General features: G+C 39.8%; 1 protein-coding gene across 5 annotated transcripts in view; it reads left to right on the top strand.

Annotated features, from left to right (window-relative positions):
* The window catches only part of DENND5B (DENN domain containing 5B), a 200,638-nt gene that overhangs the window by 62,571 nt on the left and 125,694 nt on the right, over positions 1-12,373 (top strand). For 3 of the 5 annotated variants that reach the window (XM_066368906.1, XM_066368901.1, XM_066368903.1), the window contains exon 2: positions 9,153-9,218. The exons of the other annotated variants lie outside the window; for them this stretch is intronic. In XM_066368906.1, coding sequence (XP_066225003.1) covers positions 9,153-9,218 — 66 coding nt within the window. The remainder of the gene's footprint in view (positions 1-9,152; positions 9,219-12,373) is intronic. 5 annotated transcript variants of the gene reach the window in all.

Raw genomic sequence — 12,373 nt, 5'->3', positions numbered from 1 at the left:
TTTTAATAGCATGTGGTAAAGCTTTCCCATATGCACTTGGAAGTGTTGACCTGGGGAGATGAGTGATCAGTCTGGAGTATATATGTATTTGGAAGTCATTAATATAGTATGTAGTGTAAGAAAAAATGAGCAGAGTCCAGTGGAACACAAATATATTGGGAGCAGTAGAAAAAGAGAAACCCATGAAGGTAACAGCAAGCTCCCTTAATAACTGCTCACTTATGAATTAGTAAAAAAGAGAAAATACCAAGTTGGATATGGTCCACTGAACTTTCCAGTTCCATAGCTGGGGACCACTTGGGGACCTCACCAAACATTGCTACTACCACCATGCAGGTTTGGGGGAGTACAACTCTCTCTTGATTGTGCTGGGCTCTTTCTTATTTCTTAACAGCTGAGACTTGTAAGACTCAAAATTCTTATAGGTAAAGATGGAAATCATAAATGGAAAGTAACATAACCAGTTTAGGAAAGTATATGTGTGGCTGCTTTCATTGCTCATAGAACTCGTGTTCTTTCCCAGGTGGGAGACTGCCTCTTGGTGAAACCAAGGTCTGCCGCCACATGGCAGGGATTCTTTTTCTCTCACAAGTCAGGAGAGTCATTAAGCATGTCTGGACTGCTTGTAGTCTAGGTTCAAGGGAATTAAGGTCTGGAGAGAAAAAGTTTCGTCTTCACATCAGTCTAAGTTCCATCTTTTTTCTTTTTCTTTTTTAGAGAGAGAGAGAGGGGCAGACAGACAGGAGAGAGATGAGAAGCATCAATTCACAGTTGCAGCACGGTGCCTTAATTATTCATTGATTGTCTTGACCGGGGAAAGGGGCAAGCTCTAGCTGAGCCAGTGACCCCTTGCTCAAGCCAGCGACCTTGGTCTCAAGGTGGCAACCTTTGGGTCATGTCTGTGATCCCACACTCAAGCTGGCAACACTGTGCTCAAGCTGGTGAGCTCGACTCAAGCCAGTGACCTTGGGGTTTCGAACCTGGGTCCTCAGCATTCCAGGCTGACGCTCTGTTCATCTTTCATATTTTCTCTCCATGTCATAAGATGCATGTTCTCAAGGCGATTAACAATGGGAATGTCCACCTCCTTCAGGAGAGATAAGACCCTTTACCCACGAGGGTATGACATTACTCTGTGGATCCACATGGGTAGCCATCTCCGAATATATTTGTCCAATAAAGGATTAAGATAAACACATACTACAGCAGAGAGACTCTTGAAGCAAACATTGAGGTAAAAGAACTTGAGAGAGATTGGCATCACAGAACACAAGGAAATAAGGAGATTGAAGTGTCAAGTACTATATATAGAAAGGCCAAGTAGAGTGAGAGCTGAAAATGGTCTTTATATATGTTTGTTTTTAGAAAGAAGCTCTTCTGCTGTTATGTATGTCAGTTCCTAGCTTTATGCTTTCGAGTTATTTTTACTTTGAAGTATACTCTCAACTGCTCGGTGCTGGTGCTTCAGGAGAGGTTAATTTGGCTCCGTGAGTAGATGTGGAGGTGCCCCAGAGTGTGACCTCCCTCCCGCAGGGAAGTGGGGTCTAGTCAGTGCTTTAAATCAGAGAGATCCCTGTGGCTGCTGTGCTGTGTCCTGTGGGCAGCAGTCCAGTGGGGAGGAGATGGGGTTTTAAGGCAACTGGTCCTGGTTTCTTCACATTTCTGCTGCTTCCTGGTGGTGTGACTTGGGGGGGAATTTTTCAGCCTCTCAGTCTGGACAATAAAGATGTGGGTTGTCACTTGAAAGGGTTGTGTGGAGCACGTGCAGACTGCGACTTCTCCTCAGTTTCCCTTGAGTGATAAGTCTCCAAGTCCATATTGGTCTTAGGTTTTTAAATTAAAATTGAAAGTCACACTGATGCAAAGAGACTTAGAGGCTGTTTTTGCTTAGCAAACATCACATCAATAGAGCATTTTGGTACCAACAACTTAAGGTAGTTGTTAGAATAATTATGCCTCTGTATGGTTCATGTAGGAAGATTCTCTTCCTCACTGAGTCTTGTTGTTAAAACATTGTTTTGTCCTGTTTGTTCATACTGGAATAATTGCATAAGCCACGAGGTAGGATTATTACTAAAATAGATGTACCCCCTTCCTAACCTTGTAATTTAGAGAATTTCATTTAGAGAATTTTGTTGATTTTTTAATGTGGATTTTTTTTTTGAAGAGAGTAGAAGAGGAAAACGTGTGTGTTTTTTGGTGTACATTAATTGATATCCCTATGTAAACTAAACTGAGTTGCTTATGTTTCTATATACATTTTTTGTGTGTGAGAATATTGTCAGCAAAAAGTAATGAATGGAACTGGAGGGAAAGGTCTATTTTAGCTCTGTGCAAATAACTGCTTCTTTGAGTGATGTAGCAGAAAAGTTTCAGTTTGAATCATCTTAGAACTCTAGCTCTATTGTATTACTTGTCAGATATAAATATTTTATTGGTAGGTGACTTTCTTATGTTCCTGAAGGCAACAGGTGGCTCTCTCTCAGTCTCATTAGCAAAGAATAAGTTATTTAGTAATAGGGGAAGATTTGTTTTATGTATGATAAAATACAACATGAATAATAACATTACTGTACTCTCCCACAACTAATTGGATAAATGAATCTCATAGAAGATAGATATTTAATAATATTACTAATAATTCATTGTTATAGTAATAAAATAATTTATATTTTATATATGAGGGAACCTTTGCTTAAAGAAATTGTGATTTGTCCTATAGGCTACTCTACTCCAGGATATTCAACCAGAACTAGACCTTGTTTTCTTGGCTGCAATTACTATTTGAAAATCATTTACGTATTCTTCAGAGTAATAAAAATCATTACTGCCCAACTGGTGGTGGTGGTGCAGTGGATAAAGCGTCAACCCCAGAAACACTGAGGTTGCCAGTTCAAAACCCAGAGGTTGCTGGTTCTGAGTTGCTGGCTCTGAGTACAGACAAGCTCATCAGTGCAGGGTCACTGACTTGAGCACAGTAATCATCCACACGATCACAAAGCCCACCAGTTTGAACCCAAAGGTTGCTTGCATGAAAAGTCCAAGGTTGCTGGCTTGAGCAAGGTGGACACTGGCTCGGTCCAGTCAAGGCATGTATGGGAAGCAATCAATGCACAACTAAAGTATTAGCAATAATGAGTTGATACTTCTCACCTTGTCTCTCAAAAAAAAAAATTCATTTACTAAGCACTGATGAACACATGGTTTTTACTTGATTACTAACCTAAAAATTATGGAAACTTTTTCTTAAGAGAGTTTCATGATAGTAGTTACAATACTTAAGTGACTTCTAAAAGGTTTTTTCTTGTTTCATATTTTATTACAAAAGAGATAGTATGACAAGCATGATTAGAAGCAGAATATTGTTTATTTCTCACTATCAGAGGACTGTGAATCCTGGATTCATTGTTTGGTTATTTTTGCAATTAAATCATCTACTGTGTGTTCTGTGCTTGGTGGTAGAATGCACAGTGCCTAATTAAAATACAGGCAGTCCCTGGGGGCTATTAATAAGATGAGTTCTGTAGGTTTGTTCTTGGATTTGTATATAAGTTGAAACAGATACACTTACCTATTAAATTTAACTTAAATAGATGCTTGTCTTAACATAGTATTTATTTTTACCCTCTGTGCATGTAGATACTTAAACATTTTCAAACCTGCAGAACCTATCTCATTTGTAACCTGGGGACTGACTGCCTGTGTGACGAGTCTTTTTATTTATTTATTTATTTTAACAGATTTTATTTCTTTAATTTGTAGAGAGAGGGATAGGAAGCAAGAAGCATTAACTCATAGTTGCTTCACTTTAGTTGTTTTCATTGATCGATTGCTTGTCATATTGGCCTTGACTGGGCAAGCCCAGGGTTTCAAACCAGCGACCTCAGCGTTCCAGGCTGAAATTCTATCCACCATACCACCACAGGCCAAGCATGATGGGTCTTTGTCCTGAGTTCCTAGCACAGTGTAAACACACAGAAAATTTACCTGAATGAGTTAATATCTCCTATCTTTAAAAAAACAAACCCCAAACCCTCCCCTCAACCCCATACTCTTCTCCGATATTATCCGTTCCTCATCTGTCCAGCAGAACTCTTCAGAATAGTTATTTGTACTTTCTGCCTGTACTTCCTCTCTTGCATTCCTTTTGTTTGTTTTATTGATTTTAGAGAGAGGAAGGGAGAGAGCAAGAGAGAGACAGGAACACCGACCTGTTCCTGTATGTGCCCTGACCGGGGATCAAACTAGCAACCTCTGCTTCAGGATGAAGCTCTAACCAACTGAGCTACCTGGCCAGGGTAGCTCTTGCATTCTTTCTTGGAACAACTCCACACAGGTTATCACCCCAACCACTCCACAGAAGTCTCTTTGTCAAGGTCAGCATGTCTTCTGTTATCAGCTCCCTCCCTGTTAAAAAGGTTTTCTTTACTTGGCTTCCATGATGGCCATGCTTCTGTTTCTTCTCTTACAGGCTACTTTTTCTTGTTCACCTTTTTACCAGTTTCTCATTCTATTCCCAGCATCTTACTGTTACGTGAGTCCCCTAGGGCTCTGACCTTGGCCTTCCTGTCTTTATCTACATTCATTTCCTAAGCGATCTTATCCAGACCTCTAATGTTAAATACCATCTATTTGATACCCCTGAATTTTATATTCATGTATCTAAATGCTTACTCAAAAATTTCACTTAGATATCTAATAGGCATCTCAGACTTAACATATTCCAAACTGAATTTCTGTTCCAGCCCCCTGACCACCCCACCCCCAAACCTCCTCCTTCTCCATTGTGCCTCTTTTCAATAAATCGCTACACCATTCATCCAGGTGCTCAGACCAAAAACTGTAGTATCATGATCTTGACAACTCCTCACTCTCACATCTTATCTGTCAGCAAGTCATATCTTTATGCCTTCAAAATTATTTAGAATCCTATTTCTTCCAACCTCCCTACAACTGTTTCCCTAAGCCACACCGTCACCATCTCTGACTTGATTTTTGCAGAACCCTCCATAGGTCACTTTGATTTCAGTCTCATCCAGTACAGTCTGTTCTCTCAGCTGCCAGGGTGATCCTTTTAGAACAAAGTCACTTCTCTGTTCGAAACATTCCAGTTACTTCCCATGATAACTTAACTTAGCATTACAGTAAATCAAAGTTCTCACCACTGTGTACAAGTTACCCTGTTTTAATGTGTGTGTTTTACCGTTCTTTTTAGAGAGAAAAGGGACAGGGCAGAATAGATTAATTACTTTATTAAACTTCCTGTCTGTTTTCATTGTTCCTATCAGCAGACTTTCTTTAAAACATCTAGCTTCTGTGGTGTCCTGCAGGGACAGGAAGATAGGGAAATAGAGTGAAACTTGGATTTGTTTTGTAGAGAAACACCCTGGTCAGAAGTAATTTGTGGTGGAAATGGATAATGAGGGAGGTCTCTCAATGGGGCCATAAGATCCTGTGAGAGCAGTCAGGGAAGAAGTAAGAAATATGTAACAGGGCTGCCCAGGCTAAGAAATAGCTCCACGGTTCACGGATCCCTCTCTACTTGCAACCTCATGCACAGTCTGTAGAAATCCTCAACAGTGGCTTGGATCTGGGGGTAGGGTCCCTACTTCCAGTGCCAATGGAGAGGAAGCATGGAGCCACCAAAAGGCCAGATTTCATGTTCCCAGCCACAGTGAGGAGAGGTGTGTTCTTGGTAGTCTGTCTCATCATTGCTTGTATACAATTCTCTGTATAACTAGTTGGAATGATTTGCATATACAATTGTCCCTCGCCATAGCGTGGTTCACTTTTCATGGTCTCACTGTATGGTGGATTTTAAAATTGTATATATATCTAATCTCGTGGATTTTTCGCTGTATCCTGGGATTTTGCAGTATATAGATATTTTTATATATTTATTATTTTAATTATTTTGTGGTAGAATAAACATTTTCTAGCCTAAAAAATGGAAAACAATATAAAAATAATAAAATATATTAAAAGAATATTAAATTGAAATAAAATACGTAGCCTATAACAGATGAGTAGACAAAGGCTCACATGTATCCTCCGCTTCTGCTTGAGCTCTTCTGCCCACTTGAGATGGTATAGGCACACTATTGGCTGGTGGATGGGAGGCAACCAACCAGAGCACTGTGTTTACATAGGTTTAAGAGTGTAGAAAGTTTTTAAGAGCATAGGAAGTGTTTCTAAGAGTGTGGGAAAGGTTAATAACAGTGTGGATAAAGGTTTATAAGAGTGTGGGGAGGATTTATAAAGCCTTAAAATACATATAAATAACAAAATAAATGTAAGACCACTATTTTGTGGATTTTCACCTATCGCGGGGGTTTCAGGAACCTAAGTCCTGCGATAGATGAGGGACCACTGTATGTATGTGTGTGTGTATATATATATCATATATATATATATATATATTTTTTTTTCTGTAATGAAATCAGAAACAAGGGCTCTTTGAAGTAAGTGGAACTCTTGGTAAATATTCCTAGTGATACTCTGAACACAGCCAAAAGTTCTCACTTTAATCAAGGCAGAATAGGTTTTAGATAAGAGCTAGGCAGAATTGTTAGACCAGTTAATGGCTTAGTTTCCCTACTTCGTGTCTCATTTTTGTGAGAGTGATATTTAGCATCATTTGTAAAGTTCATGCTGCTTTTCCAAATGGGAAGATTTTTGTGTCATGTTCTAACACTATTCCACTCTACTACTCTAGTGAATAGTTGTTATTCCTGCAAACTAGAAAGAGGGAATACTTGTACTATATACTGTATATATAAAATGAGTTTTGTCTACTTCTTGAATTCTTTTTTTTTAATATCATATTTTAAAAAGATTTTTATAGAAGTGGGGAGCGGGAAGCATCAATTCGCTGTACTTGCTTCCTGTATGTGCCTTAACTGAGCAAGCCTAGGTCTTTGAACTGGCGACTTCAGCATTCCAGGTTGATACTTTATCTACTGTGCCACCACAGGTCAGGGTTGAATTCTTTCGTGCTAGTACCAATTATAACAATTATTTGTCTCCAGAAGTGTGCAGTGTCCTGGAGGAGCATACTGACTTGTGCGCCTACTCAGCCAGGGACATCACACACTGGGTGTGTGTGATGGACTGTTCAGAGGTCTGCTTTGAGCCTCTGTCCCTGGTGGGGGATGTCCTTTCACAGTCCTGGCTGTCCTTAAAATCCCAAATAATTTTCTTGATGATTTCAGGGTGCTTTTAGCCATTTATGAGTCAGTTTTTTATGTCAGTGCAGGAGTTCCATAAGGTCTTGCCATTATTTGACTCTAAAGATGTCTAATGTTGTAGACATTTAGGTAATCCATAAAAGACATCCAAGAGTTTTTTTGTTGTTTTTGTTGTTTTTTGTTTTTTGTTTTTTGTTTTTCTGAAGCTGGAAACGGGGAGAGACAGTCAGACAGACTCCCGCATGCGCCCGACCGGGGTCCACCCGGCACGCCCACCAGGGGCGATGCTCTGCCCACCAGGGGGCGATGCTCTACCACGACCAGAGCCACTCTAGCGCCTGGGGCAGAGGCCAAGGAGCCATCCCCAGCGCCCGGGGCCATCTTTGCTCCAATGGAGCCTTGGCTGCGGGAGGGGAAGAAAGAAACAGGGAGGAAGGAGGGGGTGGGGGTGGAGAAGCAAATGGGCGCTTCTCCTATGTGCCCTGGCCAGGAATCGAACCTGGGTCCCCGACACGCCAGGCCGACACTCTACCGCTGAGCCACCCAGCCAGGGCCGAGTTTTTTGTTTTAATTAATTTTAGAGAGGAGGGGGGGGGGGAGAAACACCGATTTATTGTTCCACTTATTTATGCATTCATTTGTTGATTCTGGTATGTGCCCTGACTGGGGGTCCTACTCACAACCTTGGCATTTGGGATGCACTCTAATCAGTTGAGTTACCCAGCCAGGGTGGCATTTGTAAGTTTTAATGCTCTTCAACACTTCTAAGTTACAGAGCTCTGCTGTGAATTTTCTAATAGCCTGTGTCCTCCCTATAGTAAACTTTCCTCCAAAAGTTGACACTTCTTAGTTAATAGTGCTTATGAGGAAAGTTGGTTAAGTGGAATCTTGGGACAGAGCAAACTTCATCTTATTCTTGCATAGTGATTTACAAAAGGTAGACTACTTATAATGTTGGATATAATAATATGCTTTTGTACTTAATATTTGTAACTATTGGAATGTAATTTTTAAAACAGATGCAATTTTTAGAGTAGTCTTAGGTTTATAGAAAAATGTAGGAGATAATACAGAGTTCCCATACCCCACACCCCCATCCACACGTGGTGTTATTACCCCTGTCATTAACATCTTCTAGTAGTATGATACATGTATTACAGTTAGTGAGTCAGTTTTGATACATTACTGTTAACTAAAGTCTGTACTCTATTCAGGTTTATTTAACGTCCCTTCACTGTTAAAGGATCCCATCCACTATACCACATTATAGTCAGTTACCTTGTCTCCTTAGGCTCATCTTGACTGTGACAGTTTCCCAACATTCCTTGTTTTTTGATGACCATGACAGTTTTGACAAGTGTTATGACGTATATTGTAGATTCTTCCTCTTGGAGTTTGTCTGTTTTTCTCCAGATTGTACTGGGGCTGTAGATCATATGACGAGATCATGTTTAGCCATGTAAGATATTGCCAAACTGTTTTTCAAGGTGGCTGTACCATTTTTGCATTTCCACCAGCAATTTTTGCGAGTTCTGTCACTTGCATACTTGCCAGCAAGGCAGGTTTTTTTTTATAGGTATGCAGAGGTTGAGATATCATTTTTAACTTAGTCTTACTATCATATTTTGTTATATCTGACTATAGAAACATTAGCTCTTTCCTGATACTTCAAATTAGCATTAAGAAAAGGATATGTGTGCTTTTCCTCATTTGAATAACTGTTACAGATGTTTAAATAGGTTTCACTTATTACAATAAAATTACCTGTTCTCTTTGCTTTATTACTAATAACTTATACGCTGCATACTATTGGTGTTAAGTTACACTCCATTGATATTAATGTCTCATGTTTAATTGCTTTTAACTTTTTATCCTCATTTTCCATTCTTCAAAGTCAAAATTTCTTTTTGTTTTTTGTTTGTTTGTTTGTTCATAAAGCTTTTTTGTTTCTGTTACATGATGTAGTTTTGTACCAATGGCTAGAAGCAGATCGTCATGGCAAGAGCCAAGATGCTGCAAATACGACCACAGGTAAAAATAAAAAGTTGAGGTATTAGAAATCATTATTTTAATTCACCCAGGCCCATCATAACTGTTTCTTTATTCAGTTTTGCTCAGGCTAAAAATAGGTATTGTTTTGTATTTCTGTTCTCTAATCTGCATCTTAATTTTCTTAAAGATCACATATACTTCAGGCCTTGAAAAAAATTACTCATGAGCCTTTAAGCTCTCTTGGCAGATATGTCCTATTTTTTTAGGAGGAAAGACTTCATTACAGCTTAGGTTTAGTAGGAGGTTACTTGACAATATTACTTGAAATTAACTCTATATGTATATAGTTGTAGTGGGGAATATTACTGTTTGCACACTTTATAGTCCTTGTTCATTTCAGGATAATGTTTGAAAGGTGGATTTTTTTTTAAGTGAGAGGAGGAGAGATAGTGCAGCAGACTCCTACATAGGCCCTGATCAGGATCCACCCAGCAACCCCATCTGGGGCCAATGCTTGAGTGCTGAGCTATTTTTAGCACCTGGGGCTGATGTGCTCCAACAGAGCTATCCTCAGTGCCCTGGGGCTGATGCTTAGACCAGTCCAGCCACTGTCTGTGGGAGGAGAAGGAGGAGAGTGAGGGGGAGAGAAGCTGATGGTCACTTCTCTTTTGTGCCATGACCAGGAATCAAACCTGAGACATATGTAGGCAGGCTGACACTCGATCCAGCTGAGCCACCAGTCCAGGCCTGAAAGGTGGATTTTAAGTTAAGGATGTTTATGTAGAATTTCCAGTTCCTGGGAATCTAAATTCTTAGATTGGTTCATATCTCCTGCTAAATCTTAGTAGTAGTTGGAGGTTTATTAAAACCTGGGCTCAAAATGGGAAGATAAGGTTATTTGCCCATCTTATATCTCCAAAAGGCATCTCCAAGATTCTTCTCTGGCTGGTACTAGTCCGAAGAGCTGCATCCACTCATTTCTAAAATCCTTAGCAGTGTTACCAGAAATTCTACATAGTTGTTTCTTCCCCTAATTTTCTTCAAAATAATATTTGCCAAGACAGCTGTACATATAACGATGATCTTTCCTACTGTGCCCCTGCCCCTCCCCCTAAATCTAATAAGAGGTGGTGGTGGTGGTCGTGGTTCTGTTTTTCTTTTCTTAGATTTGTGTTTCTGTTTCATGGGTTTTCTCGGTTTTTGTTTTTGTGAAATTTTTTTTCCTCTGGAAGTGGCTTTCCTTTCCTCTATTCTGGTGATTAATTGTGCCTCGAGGGTGTGGTGTTCCTTAGTTAACAGAACAATTACATTGAAAATGGCACTGTCATGATTTTTTTGATTTATCTCCTGTCCCATTAATAACTTGATATATGAATGAAGATAATGTTACTATTTTAATAAACTCAGGCAGAAATTCATTAAAAGGTAAGTGTTTCAAGGAGTCATATCCTGTGTATTGCTGTTTCTTCTGCCCCATAGTGTTTCATATTTTATTTGCATTTATGGATAATAAGAATAAGCATTTTGGGTAGTTGAGGGTGGATGAAGGAGAGAGTTTCTTGATGGCTGTATATTTTTTGAGGATATCCTATTCCTGTGTCCATAGCATAGTCAGTAGATAGACCTTTAGAACCAGGAGGGAGATTTTGTTTTATTTTTTCTCTGACTTGAAGTGAAGTAAAAAGTGAGCCCCCCTTTTCTGAATTAAGAAATGACTAATCTGAAAATCTTAATGTTTGCATGAAAATCCAGTATTAGCCTTAAGCTGTCATTCACCCTTCCTGAAATCAACCATTCTGAATCCTGACTCTTTTCTTCAGACACATTGACTCATGGACTGGTTCACATTTTCTCATTGAGTTTTTGATGTTGACCTTCTCTAGAAGCATGATGTAAAAATTGATAAACTTTCCTTAGGGATGCCTTTGGCAGTTTTTTTTTTTCTGCTTTTTTTTTTTTCTTCATTTTTCTCAAGCTGGAAACGGGGAGAGACAGTCAGACAGACTCCCGCATGCGCCCGACCGGGCTCCACCCGGCACGCCCACCAGGGGCAACGCTCTGCCCACCAGGGGGCGATGCTCTGCCCCTCCGGGGCGTCGCCATATTGCGACCAGAGCCACTCTAGCGCCTGAGGCAGAGGCCACAGAGCCATCCCCAGCGCCCGGCCATCTTTGCTCCAATGGAGCCTTGGCTGCGGGAGGGGAAGAGAGAGACAGAGAGGAAAGCGCGGCGGAGGGGTGGAGAAGCAAATGGGCGCTTCTCCTGTGTGCCCTGGCCGGGAATCGAACCCGGGTCCTCCGCACGCTAGGCCGACGCTCTACCGCTGAGCCAACCGGCCAGGGCCTGCCTTTGGCAGTTTTTCTTCTGGAATTGGAAGCTCTTTATCTCTTAGAAGATGGAAGTGTAGAGTAGAAAGATACAGAGATGAAGTGCTTGCCTAAATAAGTAAGAAGAACCCACAGGAAAGTGTGATTAGCCAAGGGCTTAAGTTAGAAATAGTAGGTAACTTGCAGCAAATCTATTTAAATTATGTGCCTTAATTTAAAAAAGCTTCTGTGTATTTTACATTGCATTCTCCAGAAAGATTTTAGATGCCTTTTCCCTCCTTCTGTGATCTAAGTTTTGCACTAAAAGGTGTTTTAATACTCATCCTTTTTGTATTTTTACCAAAAATGAAAACTGAGTCTGAGTACATGTCCAAGTGTGACTCATAAATTGCTTTGTGATGTTTTTACTTGTACAAATATTGATAAGTGGCATTTACCTTTTGATATAACAGCTTGTGTTTTGCACTTAAAAAGTAAGCTTAGAAAGTGCATAAAACACAAGAGACAGAATAATGTTGTTCCAAGGTCTTCTAATTCCTCAATCTCAACTCTTTGACACTGAGAATTTAAGATCCATCCACACTGAAATATATTACGAAACTAAGGCATTTGTAAGGTATGGTAGGATACAGGTCTCATGGGAGTTAATTTGGTCAAGGAGATAAAAAACTGAGCTGACAGCTATTAAATTTTCTTATATATAATAAAGTGAAGTTTACTTTCCTTTCCAGATTTTTGACAGGTGATAAATTTGGTTTAAAATAGATTGTTTCTTTTCAGAGTTTAGTGTGTTTAATGTGTTTTGTCTATTAAACTAGGCAATTCAGTAATAATGTTTCTGTTAATTCTATTATTTGTAAAATCCTG

Source organism: Saccopteryx leptura, chromosome 2 (genome assembly GCF_036850995.1).
Source record: "Saccopteryx leptura isolate mSacLep1 chromosome 2, mSacLep1_pri_phased_curated, whole genome shotgun sequence".
NCBI lineage: Eukaryota > Metazoa > Chordata > Mammalia > Chiroptera > Emballonuridae > Saccopteryx > Saccopteryx leptura.
Note: the sequence above shows the minus strand (reverse complement) of the source record. Positions and strands in the feature narration are given on the sequence as shown.